General features: G+C 44.6%; 1 protein-coding gene across 2 annotated transcripts in view; it reads left to right on the top strand.

Moving 5' to 3' along the window:
• cnnm2b (cyclin and CBS domain divalent metal cation transport mediator 2b) overlaps window positions 1–11,000 on the top strand; it is a 50,300-nt gene extending 39,300 nt beyond the window's left edge. The window contains exons 2-8 of one of the 2 annotated variants that reach the window (XM_041838876.2): window positions 949–1,092; window positions 1,498–1,635; window positions 2,926–3,095; window positions 6,553–6,646; window positions 7,119–7,178; window positions 9,137–9,315; window positions 9,860–11,000. In XM_041838876.2, coding sequence (XP_041694810.2) covers window positions 949–1,092; window positions 1,498–1,635; window positions 2,926–3,095; window positions 6,553–6,646; window positions 7,119–7,178; window positions 9,137–9,315; window positions 9,860–10,114 — 1,040 coding nt within the window. In that variant the 3' untranslated portion in view covers window positions 10,115–11,000. Of the gene's footprint in view, window positions 1–948; window positions 1,093–1,497; window positions 1,636–2,925; window positions 3,096–6,552; window positions 6,647–7,118; window positions 7,179–7,269; window positions 7,333–9,136; window positions 9,316–9,859 lie in introns of both variants that reach the window. The other variant, XM_041838874.2, reaches the window with a different exon arrangement.
• Window positions 11,001–24,103: the final 13,103 nt, after the last annotated feature.

Here is a 24,103-nt window from a genome sequence, read left to right on the forward strand (position 1 = left end):
ACGGACAATTCCTTCGAACTCATGGCTTGGTTTTTCCTCTGACATGCACTGTCAACTGTGGACCCTTATATAGACAGGTGTATGTATGCCTTTCCAAATCATGTCCAATCAATTGAATTTACCACAGGTGGACTCCAATCAAGTTGTAGAAACATCTCAAGGATGATCAATGGAAACAGGATGCACCTGAGCTCAATATCGAGTCTCAGAGCAAAGGTTCTGAACACTTATATAAATAAGGTATTTCTGTTTTTTATTTTTAATATATTTTCAAACATTTCTAAAACCCTGTTTTCACTTTGTCATTATGGGGTATTGTGTGTAGATTGATGAGGGAAAAAAATAATTTAATAAATTTTAGAATACGGCTGTAACGTAGCAAAATGTGGAAAAAGGGAAGAGGTCTGAATACTTTCCAAATGCCCTGATGAAATATCCCAAATGTGAAATACAGTATTGATATATGATGTATGCTTCATTATATTTTGCAATGTATAATTAAGCAATAAGGCCATAGCAGGTGTGGTATAAATACACGGAGTACCTGGCTACAGCACTTAGCCGTTGAATATTCGCCATATACTACAAACCCCTGAGGTGCCTTATTGCTATTATAAACTGGTGACCAACGTAATTAGAACAGTCAGAATTATTTTTCAGCCAGTCAGCATTCAGGGCTCGAACCACCCAGTTTATAATTAGTGATATATTACATGAACAGAGAGTTCTTGACCTCTAACCACTGAGTGTTTTAAAGGACCACAGTGTTCATAAGTTGACATTTATAGCGTTGGAGACAGAGGCTCTTGCTGCACTTTGTCACTATGACCCCAACTTTACAACCTCTTAAATGTGTTTTATCTCTGTCTCTATCTGTCTATCTCTCTATCTCTGTCTCTATCTATCTCTCTATATCTGTCTCTCTCTCCTTCTGTGTGTGCGTGTTAGGTAAATCCCACCTGGCCATAGTTCAGAGGGTGAACAACGAGGGTGAGGGGGACCCCTTCTACGAGGTCCTGGGCATCGTCACCCTGGAGGACATAATCGAGGAAATCATCAAGTCAGAGATCCTGGACGAGACAGACTTGTACAGTAGGTGCCCAAACGATTTACTTTACGCACATTTTACTGAAATTAAGTGGTATCAATGTTTTCATTTTGAGTAACTATAACCTGTTACCCGACTAGTACCACTTTAATGTAAGGTTCTACCGCAAAGGTTTAGCTTCCAGGCATTTGTAAAATAAATTATTTTTATTTTATGTCCAGTAATGTTTCAACGGCAACTATGTTTTCCAAATGTTTTATTTTCAATTGTACTTACATTTTCCATAGGGAAAGAATATATTTGCTTGAAAAGAGATTCCTTTGAATAACTAAAGTTTATTCAGCCTTGTACCTAGGAAATGCACTATCAAAGTCAGCTTACAATTTCACCCTTTTCCTAAAAACAATTCCTCCCCTATCATCCCATTCCCCAATTCTTTCTCCACTCAGCTGACAACAAAACGAAGAAGAAAATCACCCATCGTGAGCGGAAGCAGGATTTCTCAGCCTTCAAGCCCAACGACAGTGAAATGAAGGTTAAAATATCACCTCAGCTTCTGCTGGCAACCCTGCGTTACCTAGCAACAGGCAAGTGTGCACACTGCGTTGCTGCTTGACTTCCCCCAGTGGGCCCTCAGAACCCTGACTGTGGAACGTGTGTGTGTGGAGAGGGAGAGAGTGTGTGGCAAGAGTGTGTGTTTGTGACAAGTGAATGTGTGTGTGTGTATGTGGCGAGAGTGTGTGTTTGTGTGTGTGTTTGAGACGAGAATGTGTGTGTGGGTACACGTGGAAGAGGAGGCGCTAGGTCTCTGGGGAGCGCGACACGGGATGTCTGCACAGACTTTATATGGCTCAGTCTGAAAACATGGACGACTATTTGCTTGCATGTCATGTTCTCAGGGGTTGGGAGACTGTAGCATTAGCTTGGAACGCATATCATTATTTGTTTACACTACTTTTACAATGACATCACTTTCAACAGTTTGGCTGATTGCTGGGGTTCTCACAGAAAGCATGTCTACATGTTTGCATGCCAGACCTGCATTCACATATCTTTGAAATTCTTGATTGAGATGTGCTTGATTGAGCTTGTCTGGGGCAATGGATCCAATGGAATAGTCCCCAAAGTGCAAACCCCACCCATCTGGCACTTCAGGCAGGCTAAAGCAAACAGGCTAAAGCTCAAAGCAGAACATTAGATCTAGATCAATTTATGGCTATGGCGCCAAGTGTTTAAAAGATTTTAAATACTATTAGAAAAATCCCATGGAACGTACAACCGGAACCACCATGGAATGTCCCAGCTAGCTACCAGTAGTAGAGCACAGATTATTAAAATATGTTGCAGTTGTAGGGGATTTGGTGAGAACTTTGACCTAGTAAGCTGCTAAACATCGCTTAAGGCTGTGGCCCCTCTGGCCCCTCTAAAGGAACTTTGGCTATTAGCAGGGCCAGTCCCTACCGTAGCGTGGTGGAGCAAGCTGCCAACTGAGACATATCACCACACTCTGGTGTCAGGGGCATGATTGGTTAACCTTTTTTACCTTGACCAGTGAGAATCATGATAGAGGATGGGAAGAATCCAATTGAGCCTGTTTGGAATACACGTGATTATAGTCAAGTTACCATAGATAAGGTGGTAATGAGGTGATATGGTAAATGCAAGAGAGGGAGTGTGTTTTTAAATGGAATTGTATTGTTGATATGGTATTGTACGGTTTTACATCACAACATCTTGTGTCTTACCACTGCATCATATTGTCTTGTACAATGTTGCATCAAACTGTATTGGTCAATTTGTTCTTAAATTATGTCTCTCTCCATCTCTCTCTCTCTCTCTCTCTCTCTCACTTTCTCTACATCCGTCCCCCTCTCCAGAGGTGGAGTCGTTCGGGCCGGTGCAGATGTCAGAGAAGATCCTGCTGCGTCTGCTCAAACACCCCAACGTGATCCAGGAGCTGAAGTACGACGAGAAGAACAAGAGAGCACCGGAGCACTACCTCTTCCACAGGAACAAGCCTGTGGACTACTTCATACTCATCCTGCAGGTCAGTACCAAGCCACGCTATTGGGCCAGTGGTTAGCACGGGGCCGCGCTATTGGGCCAGAACCAGGAAGATAAAACACTACAGTCACTTAACTATTGTACTTGTCTTTCTTGCACTCACAAGCACTGATTTTGCAGATAGCAACTATTTTACTTGCAATGATTGTGATGCTGTATGTAGTTGTAAAATGACAACAATGACAAATGTAGAACGGGGCCACGCTATCGGGCCAGGTCAGAAAGGGCCCACGCTATCGGGCCAGGTCAGAAAGGGGCCATGCTATTGGGCCAGGTCAGAAAGGAGCCATGCCAGGGCCACTACACTCTTCAGCCGTGGTTACACCTTGCATTAACATGTGGTTGTCAGCATCCGATCAAGATGGAGATTTGTTGCATCCACACATGGTAATAAAACATGTCTGTTATCTGCCCACTACGTTTGTATTGTGACCAGATTCCCTGGTCCCTCCCTATATGCAAATTAATCCACAGATCTAACGCAAATACTATGGAGGAATAAAGTTAAGATCTAAAAGTAGCCTAAAGAGTCATTCGTATTATAGCCTACATTATATTGGACAGTGGCCTCGCTCATGCTTACAGAAAGCTATGTGTCTTTACGCATCAGTTTCTACCTCTTCTGCACTTTATTGCTATAGAGATTTGTCTTGAAAATGCTCAAAGATTGACAGAATATAATACACAGGATTGCATACTTTATTGCTATAGAGATTTGTCTTGAAAATGCTTGAAGATTGACATAATATAATACACAGGATTGTATTATACACCAGGGGTCAGATTCTAATCATTGAACAGTGATAATTCACTAACGGAGTCTCTTTCACTTATCAAGAGTTGATAGACTGATACAGAATTACAGAATTTAAACTGAACTACAAAAGTAATGGGGGTGCAGCTCTGTATAAAAAGGCATTGGCCTTTTTGTAGGATTCTTTTTTTTTTTATGATTTCGATTTTTCGCTGGCATTGGACATGGGAACGGGAGAACCCTTTTTCTCTCATTCGGGACAATATCTGTTCATAAATATCTTTATTTCTATATGCGTTATCTAATTTCGATTGGACTTCAAATCTTTTCTTTTCTTTTTTCTTTATTTAACTAGGCAAGTCGGTTAAGAACAAATTCTTATTTACAATGACGGCCTACACCGGCCAAACCCGGACGACGCTGGACCAATTGTGCGCCGCCCTATGGGACTCCCAATCACGGCCGGTTGTGATACAGCCTGGAATCAAACCAGCCAGTTGAGGTAGTAATAGTGACGCCTCAAGCACTGAGATGCAGTGCCTTACATTTACATTTTAGTCATTTAGCAGACGCTCTTATCCAGAGCGACTTACAGTTAGTGAGTACATACATTATTTTTTTCATACTGGCCCCCCGTGGGAAACGAACCCACAACCCTGGCGTTGCAAACGCCATGCTCTACCAACTGAGCTACATCCCTGCCGGCCATTCCCTCCCCTACCCTGGACGACGCTGGGCCAATTGTGCGCCACCCCATGGGTCTCCCGGTCGCGGCCGGCTACAACAGAGCCTTAGACCACTGCGCCACTCGGGAGCCCATGATCTTGAAGACCATGATTTTAATTCGGGAGGAATTGTTGCGGTATCGTTGTCCATAATTACTACCTCAACTGGCTGGTGCAATTTATTTTTAGAGTGTGGGACAACTGGGACGTTAGCCAAATTTATAAGCTTTCGTGGTCAGGATTCGTTTACACTTCAAGGATATCCGTACAAGATGAATCTTCGACTACCTCCGGAGTTCACAATGTGTCTTTTGATTGTCTACTACTGTCGACGAATGTGGGCACAATCAGAATGTGGAAAAGATCAGGACAACTGACGCATGTTAGAGCCAGTTATAAATGAGGCTTTAGAAAAAAATGTGCGATCTAGAATCTAAACGGTTCTTCGGCTGTCCCTTTAGGAGGACACTTTGAAGAACCCTTTTTGATTCCAGGTAGAACCTTTTTTGGGTTCCATGTAAAACCCTTTCCACAGAGGGTTCTACCTGGAGCCAAAAAGGGTTCTCATATGGGGACAGCTAAAGAACCTTCTGGAACCCTTTTTATACGAGTGTAGGCCAAGAAGGGGATTGTCAGCTATTAAACAAAGCAGGGGATTTTGCCATGAATAGTAAACAAGAGTGAGATTTTCCCTCGAGTCAGGGTGGCAACATGAGGGTGATGCAAGTCGGAAGTGATGCTGCAAGCGCCTGTTTTAAAGGCCCAGTGCAGTCAAAAACTTGATTTTCCTGTATTTTATATATATTTCCGCACTATGATGTTGGAATAATACTGTGAACATGTTTAAATTATGATAATGCCCTTTTAGTGTAAGAGCTGTTTGAAAAGGCCGCCTGAAATTTCAGCCTGTTTTTGGTGGGATGGAGTTTTGGCCTGCCTGGGGACATCATCAGGCGTTAAATTAGTTAATAGACCAATAAGAAAGAGAGATCCAAACCTCTCTGCCAATAACAGCTTTCAGGTTTCCCCTCCCCACTCAGGCCACTCCCAGACAGTTGTAGCAAACCTCTTGAGAAATTGCTCTTTGCTAAGAAGCTATTTTTGTTTCCTTTTGACCATTTTAATTGAAAACAATCACAGGAAAATACTTAATTGTTACCAAGGAATGATTTGATATTGAGATAAAAACGTCTGCATTGGGTCTTTAATCTTTCAGAGAAAGTGTTACAGACGGATTGGCTGAAATGTTGCAGCATGCAAACAGGACATTTACTTTGTGGACTTAAAAGCCCCAATGCAGATGTTTTTTAATATCAATATCAAATCATTTCTGGGTAACAATTAAGTACCATGCTGTAATAGTTTTCCATTAAAAGTGTCAAAAATAAACAGCTTTTTAGCAAAAATATATTTCTCAAGCAAGAATGTTTTTAGGACGGTCTAGGAGTGGTCTAAGTGGGTAGGGGGAGGGCACCTGAAAACAAAGAACTTGCTGTTATTGGTAGAGAGGTTTGAACTCTCTTTGTTATTGGTCTATTAACTTATTCACCACCTGGTGATGTCACTAGGCACACCGAAACTCCACCCATGCAAAACCTGCTGATGAGATTGTATTTTCAAGCAGCAACTATCAGGAAATAACACTGATCACATTTAGTTAGTTTGATCAGCTGTTGTACAATATGAAACAAAACACAGGAAAAACAGAATGCACTGGGCCTTTAAAAGAACGTGAAGTAGATCGTAACCCTACTGAGAAGGAGAGATTTGTCTGAATATTGTTCAAGGTGTGAATTCTGAAATGTTGTTATGCGGTTCAATCAATGCCTCAACTATAATGCTGCTAAAACAAAAACACAAGTGAATTTAGCTGATGATCAACCTCTAATACCCTGCACTACTTCTCAACTGATCTGAGTCGTCTTCAGTCTCTTATGGAAGTATGTTGTGTTCCTCTGCAGGGGAAGGTGGAGGTGGAGGCGGGGAAGGAAGGGATGAAGTTTGAAGCAGGAGCGTTCTCCTCCTATGGGATGATGGCTCTCACCGCCTCTCCAGGTAAGACTTCCTTGTATGCCTACGTCTCAATGGCTGTGTCTAAAATGACATCCTATAAATATTCACTGCAGTACACAACACTTTTGTCCAGAACCCTACATTCCTATATACAACTACTTTACAAAAATAGTACATTGTAGTCTATAGGGACCTATCATGTATTTTTCAGATTTTCCCAAAGCCCTACTACCCATCATCGATTAGCAGCTAATGAGACATGGGCTAGGTCTAGGATGACTGGTTTAGAAATGGTAAAAAAAACAGCATATCAGTAACCAAGTGAGATGAAGCCTCTGTATTTTCGCAGTTCATTCACAAACTTCCAGTTAGGCGCTAGTAGGATCTCAGAGACACCTGCTGGTGAGAGGGCAGAATTACACCCTCCTCATCAAAACATTGTCACTGTAGTTTGGTTTATGGAACATAGAGTATATGCTTATAAGATGATGTATTTTGTCATATTTTATCACAGACCCTCTTTCAATGTGCTTGGATGGCACATTGGTTGTTTTTCAGGACACGGTGTATGACGGTAACTTTATACAATTATTTCATTTGTGGGCTTTGGTGATGGATTTTTCCATGTGTGTCTCCCCTCTCTGTCCTCCATCTCTCCTCGCCAGTCCCTCTCTCCCTGTCTCGTACCTTCGTTGTCAGTAGGGCTGAGTCCCTAGCAGGATCTCCAGGTATAGTAGTCCTTTCCTGTCTGTCTGTCTGTCTGTCTGTCTGTCTGTCTGTCTGTCTGTCTGTCTGTCCGTCCGTCCACCCCCCTATCCCTCTATCTCTCCCCACATCTAATATCACTCTTCCATCCGTCTATCATCCATTGGGATGAGTGTGCACTTCACCTAAGCCTGGTATTTACCGGTACCAAAACTGCATGATGTGTTGTGGACATAGTAACGAATTCTGGACCTGTTGGTCATGAGCTTAAATTCTTTGAGAGTGGAATTCTCTTGTGCCACATAGCAAGAATACTGTGAGCATTGTTTGTTGCATGTTTGTGTATTAATATGCATTTCCTACTTACGTTGTACTGACGTTTGCTTTGCATTTTAATGTTGTTTTGCATGGACGTTTAACAAGGCATGACTTATCTGTTGTTTGGACTCTAAAGTGTGTGTGTTACTCTGTACTGTGCATGTGAAGCGTCCATTCCTCTGTGTGTGTGTGTGTGTGTGTGTGTGTGTGTGTGTGTTGTGTGTGTGTGTGTAACCGTGCCATAACTCAAGCCAGTGAATAGTGTAGTAGAGGCCCCCAGAGCGAGGCCTAGTCCCCACTAGAGACAGGCTCCACCCCTCTAGACCCTTAACCCTCTGACTCCATAAACAAGGCTATGAGTTACAGCCCCCCGCAGGGCCGCTGACTGCAGCACACACACACACACACACACACACACACACACACACACACACACACACACACACACACACAAGCTGCAAGCACACACACACACACACAAGCTGCAAGCACACACACACACACACAGCTCAAGCCTCTGATCCACCCCATATTTACTAAATTCCCTCCTCCTCCTTCTTTTCCCCCTTGTCCCACTCCACTCTCCTCCACTCCATCCCTCCATCCTCTACCGTCCCCCGTCGGCCCCTAGAAAGTAGAGTACTAATCTCCCAGGGTTCACATGCCTGGGCCTTGGTCTACTGCGTGGTTCTGGAGGCCACACCGCTTTATGCAGACATCCAAACCCAGGATTACATACATTCCAGCCAGAGCAGTAAGCGTTAACGCCCCAACCCTTTGGAAGCCCAAGTCTTTTCCACCAAGTTGTATGGGTTTTCTCTCGTCTGCTTTTTATGAAGTGGAAAACATAAGCTGAGTTTAATTAAAATAAAATAAAACTTATAATTTGAGAAGTGGGGGAAAAAAGCAGCATCACTCTAGACCACCGACCCCCATAAAGCGAGGACTTAAATATATATTAGATTTCCATACATTACACCAAGGATTCTTGGCCTATATGTTACCTAATCATTCATTTAAACAAATAGCTTTTCAGTCTGTGTAGAATTCAGCAAATAGATGTACGATGCACAATCAGGTTGTGTAGCTGGAGATCAGATTACAAACATAAATCCTACAGCAGTACTCATGCAGCTATAACTCATCGTGGATCCCATATACAGTATACAGTATGTGTTACATGTTCTGTGGGCTCAAATCCTGCTTTTATTCTGTTCTCTGTCATCTTATTCAGGTCAAAGAATAACTCCCCAACTGCTTGGACCAAACCACTCCTAGCTCCCAGATCAGGGTTGGGGTCAATTCCATTTAAATTCCAGTCAATTCAGGAAATACACTGAAATTCCAACTCCAGTTCTCTTCAATGCTGTTCAATGATGAAAATGTAGAATTGGAATTGTAATTTGGTTTACTTTCTGAATCGACATGGAATCGACCCCAACCCCAGATGTGTATTTGCTATGAACAGAAGCCTAAACGTATATTCTTCACTATTCTGTGTCTGTGCAGAGAACAAGTCCCCCCCGCGGCCGTTTGGTCTGAACCACTCGGACTCTCTGAACCGGAGTGACCGCATCGATGCCATCACACCCACGCTGGGGAGCAGTAACAACCAGCTCAATGCCTTCCTACAGATCTACATGCCAGATTACTCTGTCAGGGCTGTGTCTGACCTGCAGTACATCAAGGTGAGAGGATAGTCAGGACACATACACACATACACACACTACACGCACATACACTATACACACACACACACACTACAGATATACATACCAGACTACTCTGTTATGGCTGTCGGACCTGCAGTATATGAAGGAGAGTCTATACGCACGTCCACACACACATGTGCCCGCACATACTGTACACACACACACACACACACACATTTGGGTGTCGTCTGTATAACAGTGGAGGTTGAGGTTGAATTGGCTGGTGAAGGATCTGTCCAAGTGGGAGGATGTAGATTATGAAGAAGAGGGGGCCTACCACGGAGCCCTGAGGCACACCCTGTGTGACTTGAGTGAGATATCATGTGTCCGGTTGGTGAGACATGATTGAAACCAGGAGAAGGCGGATAAGGATGTTCTATTGGGAATTTAGCTATGCTATCATTCAAGATGATCATGTAGATATCCACATCTGCCAATTCAACTGATGCCCAGGGATACTATTTAATATACTGTAATATAATATAACCTGATATCATGTAACTGTATTATCCTCCCGCAGGTGACCCGTCAGCAGTACCAGAACGCCCTGATGGCGTCGCGCATGGATAAGACGCCCCAGTCGATGGACAGCGAGTTCACCAAGATCGAATTGACTCTGACCACTGAGCTCCACGATGGTGGAGGGGGAGGCGTGCTGGAGACGCCAGCTATGGCCCCCCACGAGACGGCCAGCCTGCTCAACCTCAACACACAGCCCCAGAACTGTCTGGCCCACAGGGTCAACCACAATGCGCACAATGAGGGACCCATCTAGCCCACACTGGGGTGGTGGGGACGGGGAGAGAGGAGGGAGGAGGGACACCCTCCCTGGGTCTGGGGAGAGGGTGAGAGGAGTGAGGAGTGATGGTGTTAGTACCCTCTGGGCCAGGGCCTGGGCCTAATCCTCCGACATCCAAGGACCTCTAACCCCTACCCACCACCCCCTTATGGATGGAAGACCCTGGAGGAATTGAGGGGAAGGGGGCTACGGAGATGTGTATACTGAGCCCCAGCCTGAACTTCTACTCTCTACCCTCCACCACCCCTGGTGGAACACCCTTTGGGGAAGGGGGCTAAAGGGGTAGCACTCTGGGCCCTCACCCACGTCACACACCTCTAGAAGACCCTGTTAGGGTGTGGTTGGACCATGCTCGGACAATCCATCTGCTTAAATACCCGGTAACCTGGTATTCCGGTAACTCGGAAAGATGGACAGTGTGCATGTCCCCCCCACTCATAAGGCCAAATACTTTGGCCCCCCACATTCCCCTGTCCACACACAAACACTTACACAAAAGTACACACACACACTTTCCTGTCTGTTCTTGTTCAGGGATTGGCAGTGGACTTTAGTACTACTTAAGTACTACTGTAGTACTACTAGTACTACTACAACGAAGGACTCAAACGCACGCAGACAAAATGGTTAGTCAAAGACTGTACCAAATACCGCTTTGAAGGAAACCATGGAACCATGAACCAAGAATGTTTTTGTGCATTTATTTATTATATATATATATGTATGTATATATGTATGTGTGGAGACAGATATGACATATACTGGCGCACAAACATGCATGAGCATGTAGATGTTTGTGTGTGCATATGTGATATTGAAATACATGCTACATATATTTATATATAGTGGGGGAAAAAAGTATTTAGTCAGCCACCAATTGTGCATGTTCTCCCACTTAAAAAGATGAGAGAGGCCTGTAATTTTCATCATAGGTACACGTCAACTATGACAGACAAAATGAGGGAAAAAAATCCAGAAAATCACATTGTAGGATTTTTTATGAATTTATTTGCAAATTATGGTGGAAAATAAGTATTTGGTCAATAACAAAAGTTTCTCAATACTTTGTTGGCAATGACACAGGTCAAATGTTTTCTGTAAGTCTTCACAAGGTTTTCACACACTGTTGCTGGTATTTTGGCCCATTCCTCCATGCAGTTCTCCTCTAGAGCAGTGATGTTTTGGGGCTGTCGCTGGGCAACACGGACTTTCAACTCCCTCCAAAGATTTTCTATGGGGTTGAGATCTGGAGACTGGCTAGGCCACTCCAGGACCTTGAAATGCTTCTTACGAAGCCACTCCTTCGTTGCCCGGGCGGTGTGTTTGGGATCATTGTCATGCTGAAAGACCCAGCCATGTTTCATCTTCAATGCCCTTGCTGATGGAAGGAGGTTTTCACTCAAAATCTCACGATACATGGCCCCATTCATTCTTTCATTTACATTCTACATTTACATTTACGTCATTTAGCAGACGCTCTTATCCAGAGCGACTTACATGAGCAATTAGGGTTAAGTGCCTTGCTCAAGGGCACATCGGCAGATTTTTCACCTAGTCGGCTCGGGGATTAGAACCAGCGACCTTTCGGTTACTGGCACAACGCTCTTAACCACTAAGCTACCTTTCCTTTACACGGATCAGTCGTCCTGGTCCCTTTGCAGAAAAACAGCCCCAAAGCATGATGTTTCCACCCCCATGCTTCACAGTAGGTATGGTGTTCTTTGGATACAACTCAGCATTCTTTGTCCTCCAAACACGACGAGTTGAGTTTTTACCAAAAAGTTATATTTTGGTTTCATCTGACCATATGACATTCTCCCAATCCTCTTCTGGATCATCCAAATGCACTCTAGCAAACTTCAGACGGGCCTGGACATGTACTGGCTTAAGCAGGGGGACACGTCTGGCACTGCAGGATTTGAGTCCCTGGCGGCGTAGTGTGTTACTGATGGTAGGCTTTGTTACTTTGGTCCCAGCTCTCTGCAGGTCATTCACTAGGTCCCCCCGTGTGGTTCTGGGATTTTTGCTCACCGTTCTTGTGATCATTTTGACCCCACGGGGTGAGATCTTGCGTGGAGCCCCAGATCGAGGGAGATTATCAGTGGTCTTGTATGTCTTCCATATCCTAATAATTGCTCCCACAGTTGATTTCTTCAAACCAAGCTGCTTACCTATTGCAGATTCAGTCTTCCCAGCCTGGTGCATGTCTACAATTTTGTTTTTGGTGTCCTTTGACAGCTCTTTGGTCTTGGCCATAGTGGAGTTTGGAGTGTGACTGTTTGAGGTTGTGGACAGGTGTCTTTTATACTGATAACAAGTTCAAACAGGTGCCATTAATACAGGTAACGAGTGGAGGACAGAGGAGCCTCTTAAAGAAGAAGTTACAGGTCTGTGAGAGCCAGAAATCTTGCTTGTTTGTAGGTGACCAAATACTTATTTTCCACCATAATTTGCAAATAAATTCATTAAAAATCCTACAATGTGATTTTCTGGATTAGTTTTTCTCAATTTGTCTGTCATAGTTGACGTGTACCTATGATGAAAATTACAGGCCTCTCTCATCTTTTTAAGTGGGAGAACTTGCACAATTGGTGGCTGACTAAATACTTTTTTCCCCCACTGTATATATACACATACATTCATGTGTATGAGTAGGTGAGGGTCTTTTAAAGATATGTATATTACAGATCTTGTTATTTGTACTATTCTTCTCAATCAGGCTAATGGTACAGTATCTTTTCACCTTTTTTAAATCACACTATTGCCTTTAAAAAAATCAGATTCATTATTTTAACAAAGTGCAAGGAAATAAAACAGTTTATTTAAGAGATGATTATGAATAGAAAATTACTTTATTGTAAATTGAGACAGATATATTTGTATGTATGTATGCACTGTATGTATGTGTATATTTTTGTTCAAAGATGCTGAGTTGCAACCGTCCATAAGCAAAACCCGTCCCTAAGCCAGTTTATTTTCCTGTTATGGCTGATGTACGATCAGAAGCCCTTTGACCTCATTAAGTTGCTGTTTGATATGGAGGTTATCCAGACTTAAGTTAACAGACATAAATCAGACTTAATAATAGAATCCAGACAAGTCTTACGACTGTGGTTTAGGAGTGGGGCCGGGATGTATTGACATTGAAAAGTGCTAACTTGGTACTTATAAATGCATGTGGAAATGTGTATTTTGTTATTAATAATCAAACTTGATAATTGCACAGTATTAATGACCTCATCTAACATGTTGAGCATCATGAACTTCACAAAAGCAACCTCGACATTAAACTATTGTCCATGAAATACCCTCTTGTATGACACGGCACTCTCCTTTCCACTGTGTGTGTGTTGTGTGGCATGTTAAAGTATGTTCAGTCGCCTTCAGCTCATGTTGAGCTTAGAGTGTAAGCTTTATTCAATCAAACTCTTTAACTGGGTTTAGGGGTTAAAGGCAGACTATGCATTATGACGTACACTGAGTCTACCAAACATTAGGAACCCCTTCCAATAATATTGAGTTGCACCCTCCCCTTTTGCCCTCAGAACAGCCTCAATTCGTCAGGGCATGGACTCGACAATGTGTCGAAAGCTTTCCACAGGGATGCTGGCCCATGTTGACTCCAATGCTTCCCACTGTTGTGTCAAGTTGCCTGGATGTCCTTTGGGTGGTGGACCATTCTTGATACACACAAGAAACTTTTGAGTGTGAAAAACCCAGCAGCGTTGCAGTTCTTGACACAAACCGGTGCGCCTGCCACCTAGTACCATACCCCGTTCGAAGGCACTTAATCTTTTGAGTTGCCCATTCACCCACTGAATGGCACCCATACACAATCTATGTCTCAATTATCTCAAGGCTTAAAAATCCTTCTTTAACCTGTCTCCTCCCCTTCATCTACACTCATTGAAGTGGATTTAACAAGTGACATCAATAAGGGATCATAGCTTTCACCTAGAATCACCTAGTCAGTATATGTCATGGAAAGAGCAGGTGTGTTCTTAATGTTTTGTCCACTCTGTGTATATCAAACACAGTGGGGCAACTTCCTGCTTAAATAAATTGACTATTGCATTGTGGGAGGGTGCAAATTCGAAAGAGCCAATAGTGGACAGCCTTGGCAGATTCTAATTTTCTTGTTGTTGTTGTCAGTAAGCAGGATGTCGCCCCGCTGTGAATTATGTCATTTTTTGGAGTTTACATTTGAGATAAAGATAACATTCTTCTTGCAATGCGAGAATGTAATGAAAAACAATGTTTACTGTGTGAAACAAAAAGAATAATGCTTCAAACATGCTCTCTTTCAGTGCAAGAATAATGTTTTTTTCCAACAATGCCCCAATCATCTGGTTAGCGAGTTTGATTGAATAGTGTGATCAGTGTGGGCTTGAACTGAAAGCTTGTTGATGTTTGACACTGGATACCCTTTAACTTGGTCACAGTTGGAGATGAACAGAAATGGTTGTGTTTTTCTGTGACTGACTGACCATCTTTTTTCAAAGGCTCAAGTTCATACCAACTTAAAACACTTTAAAGTGAAAACATTGCCAAATTAACACTTAAGTGCTTGTTTGCACATGCTAGTTTTTCTTCTTTGTAGTCTAATATTGATTGATTGAATAACCATGTGCCACTGAAGCTAAAAACCTTAACATGCAAATGCTTACTATTATTATTATTATTTATTATAAGAGGAAAGGATTCCCTTCGCTGGTTACTATAGATGCTAGTTCTTTGAATCGTGATGACTTGAATCATAGCAATGCATAGTTTTGGGGAAATTTAAGAACATATGAAATCTCACCATTGATGTACTGTATTGAATGTATGCAATTACAGTATTAGAACTACTAATATGTTTTTTGTATCTTAGCCACACATATGTTGTATATTTCTTATCACAATTCTTCTATAAGCCTGTAAACAAATTATTCTCTGTTTTTCTTTGTGATGGATCATTCCATATTTTGTTATCATTTGTCTCTTGGGAAATATGTATGAAGAACCAAGCCAGGGTTGGGTGTATGTACAAGACATATGCCTTCTGTTGAGTATATTAACTACAAGTGCACACTTATTCCTAGGGTAATGTAATGTTAAGTTTGCTTTTTCTTTGTATCAGTTTGTATATAAATGGTTTTATATGAATCAAAGCTGAACTTAAAGTAGAAGTCCTAAAATAACTATCCTATCCTAAATCTCTGTAGACACAGCATCTTAACGTAAAGCATGTTGACGCAGTTTGTAGTCAACCTAGATAGTTGTAATATCTGCTTGCTAAAGCAAAGATATTCATTGCAGAATGTAGTTCCCAATAGTATGTGAGTGCAATTGCAACTTTTGACCACTGGTGTTCGCCATTTCTCTTTGTGTCACAGTATTCCCAAACTACTGTGAGCATAAACAACTTCTAAAAAAACACGAGTTGGCAACCTTCCCACATACACCAAGATGTTTCGTTTTCAAAATGACCAGACTGTGGAAGAGATTAATAACACTGACCAGATACTGTATTTTATTTTATTTTTACTTGTAAGTGTTCCTATGCATCAGGTGAACTCTGCTCTGCAAGGACAATCATTCCAGAGTTAAGCGAGGATGATGATATAATAAGATTGTATTTGAACTTTCCCATCTAAACTTTGATCACTCTGCTGTATCTAATACACTTATAAGAAAAAAATTAATCTCTCCTTCAAAATAAAAGTCCCTCACACGCAGATGAGGGTTTTTCACATGTTCATGTCAGACTGTTGAAAATAACATATATGACTATCCAATGTAGTCTTGTGTTGGTTTTGGAGCCTTGTTGTGACCTATATCTTGATCCATGTGGTCTTTACCCCTGCTTCTTGAACATTCACAGGAAAATAAACACCTGAAAAAAGAGGTCCTTCTCTCTTTCTATTGCTCTCTCTCTTTTCCCCCTCTTTCTCTGAGGACTTTCTCCACTCTAAAGATAAGACACACATCACCAATGAACTACTATAGTGTTTGTCAAGACACTTTTAGATCCGTTGAAAAATACTACACTTGCTACTCTCCATTCTATCATTATCTGAGTCACTCGGACCATGTTTATCCTCATGCTGCTATGTATATGTGCCTGTCCACATGTTTGATACTCAACACGAAAAAAGCATTCCCATATTCTGCTCTGGTTGGTTTTGGTGGTACAATAAAAAGTGAGTGATTAACAGAAAAAGTATTAGTGATTGAATATGTTATTTTCCCCCTCCTCGACACAAGGTGTTCAGATGTCACAAAAAGGAAATTAAAGAGATATGCAGTTCAGAACATTGTATGGAGGCAATTCCAGTTAACCTCTACGGGATCGGTGTCCCGTATAAAGGACGGTTGAGCTAACATGCGCTAATGTGATTAGCATGACTGTTGTAAGTAACAGCAAACTTTCCAGGACATAGACATGTCTTACAGTGAGGGAAAAAAGTATTTGATCCCCTGCTGATTTTGTACGTTTGCCCACTGACAAAGAAATTATCAGTGTATAATTTTAATGGTAGGTTTATTTGAACCGTGAGAGACAGAATAACAACTAAAAAAGCCAGAAAAACGCATGTCAAAAATGTTATAAATTGATTTGCATTTTAATGAGGGAAATAAGAATTTGACCCCCTCTCAATCAGAAAGATTTCTGGCTCCCAGGTGTCTTTTATACAGGTAACGAGCTGAGATTAGGAGCACACTCTTAAAGGAAGTGCTCCTAATCTCATCTTGTTACCTGTATAAAAGACACCTGTCCACAGAAGCAATCAATCAATCAGATTCCAAACTCTCCACCATGGCCAAGACCAAAGAGCTCTCCAAGGATGTCAGGGACAAGATTGTAGACCTACACAAGGCTGGAATGGGCTACAAGACCATCGCCAAGCAGCTTGGTGAGAAGGTGACAACAGTTGGTGCGATTATTCGCAAATGGAAGAAACACAAAATAACTGTCAATCTCCCTCGGCCTGGGGCTCCATGCAAGATCTCACCTTGTGGAGTTGCAATGATCATGAGAACGGTGAGGAATCAGCCCAGAACTACACGGGAGGATCTTGTCAATGATCTCAAGGCAGCTGGGACCATAGTCACCAAGAAAACAATTGGTAACACACTACGCTGTGAAGGACTGAAATCCTGCAGCACCCGCAAGGTCCCCCTGCTCAAGAAAGCACATATACAGGCCCATCTGAAGTCTGAATGATTCAGAGGAGAACTGGGTGAAAGTGTTGTGGTCAGATGAGATCAAAATGGAGCTTTTTAGCATCAACTCAACTCGCCGTGTTTGGAGGAGGAGGAATGCTGCCTATGACCCCAAGAACACCATCCCCACCGTCAAACATGGAGGTGGAAACATTATGCTTTGGGGGTGTTTTTCTGCTAAGGGGACAGGACAACTTCACCGCATCAAAGGGATGATGGACGGGGCCATGTACCTTCAAATCTTGGGTGAGAACCTCCTTCCCTCAGCCAGGGCATTGAAAATGGGTCGTGGATGGGTATTCCAGCATGACAATGACCCAAAACACACGGCCAAGGCAACAAAGGAGTGGCTCAAGAAGAATCACATTAAGGTCCTGGAGTGGCCTAGCCAGTCTCCAGACCTTAATCCCATAGAAAATCTGTGGAGGGATCTGAAGGTTCGAGTTGCCAAACATCAGCCTCGAAACCTTAATATCTTGGAGAAAATCTGCAAAGAGGAGTGGGACAAAATCCCTCCGGAGATGTGTGCAAACCTGGTGGCCAACTACAAGAAACGTCTGACCTCTGTGATTGCCAACAAGGGTTTTGCCACCAAGTACTAAGTCATGTTTTGCAGAGGGGTCAAATACTTATTTCCCTCATTAAAATGCAAATCAATTCATAACATTTTTGACATGTGTTTTTCTGGATTTTTTTGTTGTTATTCTGTCTCTCACTGTTCAAATAAACTTACCATTAAAATTATAGACTGATCATGTCTTTGTCAGTGGGCAAACGTACAAAATCAGCAGGGGATCAAATACTTTTTTCCCTCACTGTATATGGGCACAAAGCTTAAATTCTTGTTAATCTAACTGCACTGTCCAATTTACAGTAGCTATTACAGTGAAAAAATACCATGCTATTATTTGAGGTGAGTGCACAACAACAACAAAAACTATCACGGCAACTGGTTTGATACATTCACCTCTGAAGGTAAATAATGTACTTACATTCAGTAATCTTGCTCTGATTTGTCATCCTAACCATCCCAGAGATAAAATGTAGCATAGTTTTGTTTGATAAAATCCATTTTTATATTCAAATGTAGGAACTGGGTTCTACAGTTTGAACCCTGCTGTCTCTGGCTCCACACCCACCCCGCCCGGCCATCTAAATGTGTGAAAGTTAGTGTATAAGCTAATGATCCATCATGTATGACATTCCTGGGAGTGTGTAAACTTACATTTTGTATTACCATATCATTTTTGTATGTTCTCTATAGTTATGTACTTGAAAATTTATCAATTGACCAATTCGGCACATTTGGGCAGACTTGATACAAAATAGTCCAGTATTGCAACGCTTCACTGGATCAATCTGAAAATTTGCACACAAATTGCGCCTAAACTGCAATATTATATTGTGGACTTTCTCTTGCATTTCGAAGATGATGGAACAAAAATATAAATAGAAAACGCGTTTTTTTGATTGTATTATTGTCACGCCCTGGCTCTGGGGACTCTGTTATGTTGAGCCAGGGTGTGTAGAGTCTATGTTTTGTGTTTCTATGTTGGCCGGGGTGGTTCTCAATCAGAGGCAACGAGAATCAGCTGTTGCTTGTTGTTTCTGATTGGGAACCATTCTTAGGCAGCCGTTTGGGCATTTGTGTTTGTGGGATCTTGTTCCGTGTTGGTTTGTGTTTGTTACCAAGGACTTCACGTATCGTTTTGTTGCTTTTGTTCGTGTGATGAATATATAATAAAGTATGTTCGCATTCCACGCTGCGCATTGGTCCAATCCTTTTGACGATCGTGACAGAAGATCCCACCATAACAGGACCAAGCAGCGTGTCCAGGAGCAGACAGCCTGGACTTGGGAGGAGATATTGGACGGGAAAGGGTCCTGGACTTGGGAGGAGATCCAGGCCGGTATGGATCGCCGTCCGTGGGAGGAGACGGTGGAGGCACGCCATAGAGAGGAGCAGCGGCGCCAACCGGGCCGACGTCGGACACGCAAGAGGCAACCCCAATAAATGTTTAGGGGGGGGCACACGGCATGGACGACGGGGCTGCTGGAGGCAGCTACAGGGCGAGTTTGGGGATTAGGAGAGGAGGCCACCGGGTTTGGGGGGCCGGAAGGGAGGTTGGCGGAGCCTAGAGGTAGAGTAGAGCCAACTCCCCGTACTCAGGCTAGGCAGCGTGAGACTGGGCAGGTTCCGAGATATGCGGAGCTGCGTACTGTGCCGCGAGTGGTCCGGCACAGTCCGGTACGTCCTGTGCGAGCACCACGCACGTGTCGTGCTAAGGTGGACATGCAGCCAGGACGGAGTGTGCCGCCTCAACGCTCGTGGCCTCCAGTACCCCTCCTCGGTCCCGGATATCCTGCGCCAGTGTCACGTGCTGTTGTGCCAGTACGTGTACACAGCCCTGTACGTCCTGTGCTGATGCCTCACACAGAGTGTGTTAAGATAGGCATTCAGCCAGGACGGGTTGTGTCAGCTCTTCGCTCCAGACCTCCAGTCCGTCTCCACAGCCCGGTCCGGCCTGTTCCTGCCCCTCGCACCAAGCCAATGGTGCGCGTCGCCAGCCCGGTCCGGCCTGTTCCTGCCCCTCGCACCAAGCCAATGGTGCGCGTCGCCAGCCCGGCCCGGCCTGTTCCCTTTTCCCCGCACCAAGCCAATGGTGCGCGTTACCAGCCCGGCCCGGCCTGTTCCTGCTCCCCGCACCAAGCCTATGGTGCGCGTCGCCAGCCCGGCCCGGCCCGTTCCTGCTCCCCGCACCAAGCCAGTGGTGCGCTTTGTCAGCCCGGCGCGGCCCGTTCCTGCTCCCCGCACCAAGCCTGTGGTGCGCATCGTCAGCCCGGTCCGGCCCGTTCCTGCTCCCCGCACCAAGCCAGGGGTGCGGCGTCGTCAGCCCGGTCCGGCCCGTTCCTGCTCACCGCACCAAGCCAGGGGTGCGCGTCGTCAGCCCGGTCCGGCCCGTTCCTGCTCCCCGCACCAAGCCAGGGGTGCGCGTCGTCAGCCCGGTCCGGCCCGTTCCTGCTCACCGCACCAAGCCAGGGGTGCGCGTCGTCAGCCCGGTCCGGCCCATTCCTGTGGTGCGCATCGCCAGCCCGGTCCGGTCCGTTCCTGCTCCCCGCACCAAGCCAGGGGTGCGCGTCGTCAGCCCGGTCCGGCCCATTCCTGCTCCCCGCACCAAGCCTGTGGTGCGCGTCGTCAGTCCGGCACAGCCCGTGCCCGTTTCACCGGTGCCTGGTCAGGTACCGGTCAGCTGCTCCACACCGGAGCCTAAGCAATCCGCTCCACCGATGTCCAGTCCAGCTCCAGCCAGCGGGACCAGACCAGGGGCACTACGGGGGGGTTATTAGAGGGTGGTGGTCACGCCCGGAGCCGGATCCGCCTCCGAGGAGGAATGCCCACCCGGCCCTCCCCTGTTCGGTTTATGTTTGGCGCGGTCGCAGTCCGCGCCTTTGGGGGGGGGGGTACTGTCACGCCCTGGCTCTGGGGACTCTGTTATGTTGAGCCAGGGTGTGTAGAGTCTATGTTTTGTGTTTCTATGTTGGCCGGGGTGCTTCTCAATCAGAGGCAACGAGAATCAGCTGTTGCTTGTTGTCTCTGATTGGGAACCATACTTAGGCAGCCGTTTGGGCATTTGTGTTTGTGGGATCTTGTTCCGTGTTGGTTTGTGTTTGTTACCAAGGACTTCACGTATCGTTTTGTTGTTTTTGTTCGTGTGGTGAATATATAATAAAGTATGTTCGCATTCCACGCTGCGCATTGGTCCAATCCTTTTGACGATCGTGACAATTATCTTTTACCAGATCTAATGTGTTATATTCTCCTACATTAATTTCACATTTCCACAAACTTCAAAGTGTTTCTTTTCAAATGGTATCAATAATATGCATATCCTTGCTTCAGGTCCTGAGCTACAGGCTGTTAGATTTGGGTATGTCATTGTATGCGAAAATAGATTAAAAGCGTCCGATCCTTAAGAGGTTAAGGACAGAATTATCTATTATAAAGATTTACCCTTCTGTTAAAAATACATTTTCAGTAGCTGGTTTGTCTTGTCTTATCTTTCTGAAAAGTATTTACGGCTGGAAAAACATAACCACTGTTATTGAATCCCATGTCTGTTTCAAATATTTCCATGTTTTAATTTACTTACTATGCTTGATTTGTGTTAAAACCATTGCTGCAGAGCATTGCTGCATTGTAAGCAAAAATTGCTGAGTCATGCTGCTGCAAATATTACCCCTTGACCTTGCATGTTAACATACAAGGATCTGCCTAACGGATTGACAGGTTGTGGACATTTAACCCTTGGATAATGTTAGGCCTACTGCTGTTAGGTAGCTCTCTCTCTGCTCTCCCCCTCCCCTCTGTCTGTCCTTGATTGCAGGAGTGAAGTCTGGTGTGCGGGAGTCAGGGTTCCAGCTGCAGCTCATTCACCATAATCACCTCAGCCTTTAAGACCCGGTCAAACTTTCCACTCATCGTCAGATCATAGTCAAGACAACCATGTTAGTCTCGCTGCCGACTCAACCTGTCTGTTTTCGCTCTTGTGTTTTTTGGACTGTTTATTTACTTTTTCTCCTGTGCCACAGATATTTGGAACCTGACTCCTGCCTCCGCTTCACTCCTGCCACCACCATCCGGCTCTTCACTATCGGGCCTCTCCTTTGGACTCACCACGGACACTAGGACATTACGGTACCACACCTGCCCTGACCTGGATCTGTACCCTCCCTGTAACCTGGACTTGCTCTTCCCCATTTATTGGAAACCTGGACTATTGAACATTATAATAAACCTGTTAAAACTTCTCTGGCTTGGTGTACTTGTCTGCATTTGGGTTCTATCCAGTTAAATCATAACAGTATGATCTGACCAACATGAACCCAGCAGACAGTAGCTCGGATACCACCCCAGAGTGCACTCAAATTTGGACTGCCATAGCCAATCAGGGCATTCTACTTGGCCAACATGATACCCTGTTTAAGACGATTGCTGAGGACAGTCAGGTGCTGCTTAATCAGGTTCAATTACTCACCAATCAAGTGTCTGCCCTTACTACCCCTTCAGCCCAGATCAGAGAGCCTTTTGTTCCTGCTCCAGAGCGCTATGACGGGAACATGGGAACCTGTGGCGATTTTTTGACTCAATGCTCGTTAGTGTTTGAACAACAGCCCCTCACCTACGCCTCAGAAAGAGCCCGTATTGCCTACCTTATCAACTCTACTAGCGGTTCCGCTCGTGCCTGGGGATCCGCGGTCTGGGAGAGTCAGTCGGACATTTGCAACGCTTACGTGGCCTTCACCACGGAGATGAGGAAGGTTTTGACCACCCCGTACGAGGCAAGGAGGCTGCGAAACGGTTGTTTTCTCTTCGGCAGGGGGCTCGTAGTGTGGCGGAGATGGCAGTGGAGTTTCGGACTTTAGCAGCAGTGAGTGGTTGGAATGACGAGGCATTACAAGGAGTGTTCATCAATGCTTTGTCTGAGATTTTAAAAGATGAATTGGTGTCATATGATGAATCGCCTACGCTGGATAATCTTATTTCACTCACTATCAGGTTGGATAATCGGATTCGGGAGCGCCGCCGGGAGAGGAGTGTTAGTTCCAAGCAACCTGTCTGTCATCAACAAACTCCTCCCTGCATCGTCCCTACGGAGAGAGCCGTGTCTTCCCGAGTCGATACGAGGAGCACTGAACCCGAAGCCATGGAGGTGGGTCGTGCACGGTTGTCCTCAGAGGAGCGTGCACGTCGTATTCAGGCTCGGGTCTGCCTGTATTGTGGAGAAGCTGGTCATTTCGTTCCTTCCTGCCCAGTTCGTCCGGGGAAAAGGGCCGGCTCATCATTTATGGGAGAAGTTTTGGTGAGCCGAGCAGCGGATTCTTCCTCTTCTCCCCGCATTCTGCTCCAGGCATCCCTCCAGTGGCAGTCCCAGAATTTCTCTGTTAGTGCGCTGATTGACTCTGGTGCCGACGAAAGCTTTTTGGATAGAGAGTGGGCTCAACAAATGGATTTGGAGACTGTTCCTATGGACTGTCCGCTGCAGGCTAAGGGTCTAAATGGACAATTGTTGACCCGCATTACCCATCAGACTGTTCCTGTTTGTCTTAGAGTGTCGGGAAATCATCAGGAGAACATTCAATTCCATATTATCGACTGCCCACAGACTCCCCTGGTCCTTGGTATCCCCTGGCTCATAAAACACAATCCACACATTGATTGGGTGACAGGTAGCATTGTTTCATGGAGCACATTTTGTCATGTGAATTGTTTGTGTTCTGCTCAGACTCCTGCCAGTACTGTGCCTCAACCTCCACTGGAGTCCATGGATCTTTCTGCTGTTCCTGACGTGTATCATGACCTGGCATCCGTTTTCTGCAAACACAGAGCTACTTCTCTTCCTCCTCACCGGCCTTACGACTGCGCCATTGACCTCCAGCTAGGAGCCCCGCTCCCAGCAGTCGCCTGTACAATCTCTCCCGGCCGGAGACGGAGGCTATGGAGAACTACATTCGGGACTCCTTGGCGGCAGGTATTATGCGTCCTTCCTCGTCACCTGTAGGAGCGGGATTCTTTTTTGTTGCTAAGAAGGATAAGACCCTCAGACCCTGTATTGATTACCGTGGACTTAACAACATCACCATTAAGAACAAGTATTCTCTGCCTTTGATTAATTCTGCTTTTCCCCTCCTTCATGGTGCTACCATCTTTACGAAACTGGATCTACGAAATGCGTATCACCTGGTGCGCATTCGTAA

Source organism: Coregonus clupeaformis, chromosome 20 (genome assembly GCF_020615455.1).
Source record: "Coregonus clupeaformis isolate EN_2021a chromosome 20, ASM2061545v1, whole genome shotgun sequence".
Classification (NCBI taxonomy): Eukaryota; Metazoa; Chordata; class Actinopteri; order Salmoniformes; family Salmonidae; genus Coregonus; species Coregonus clupeaformis.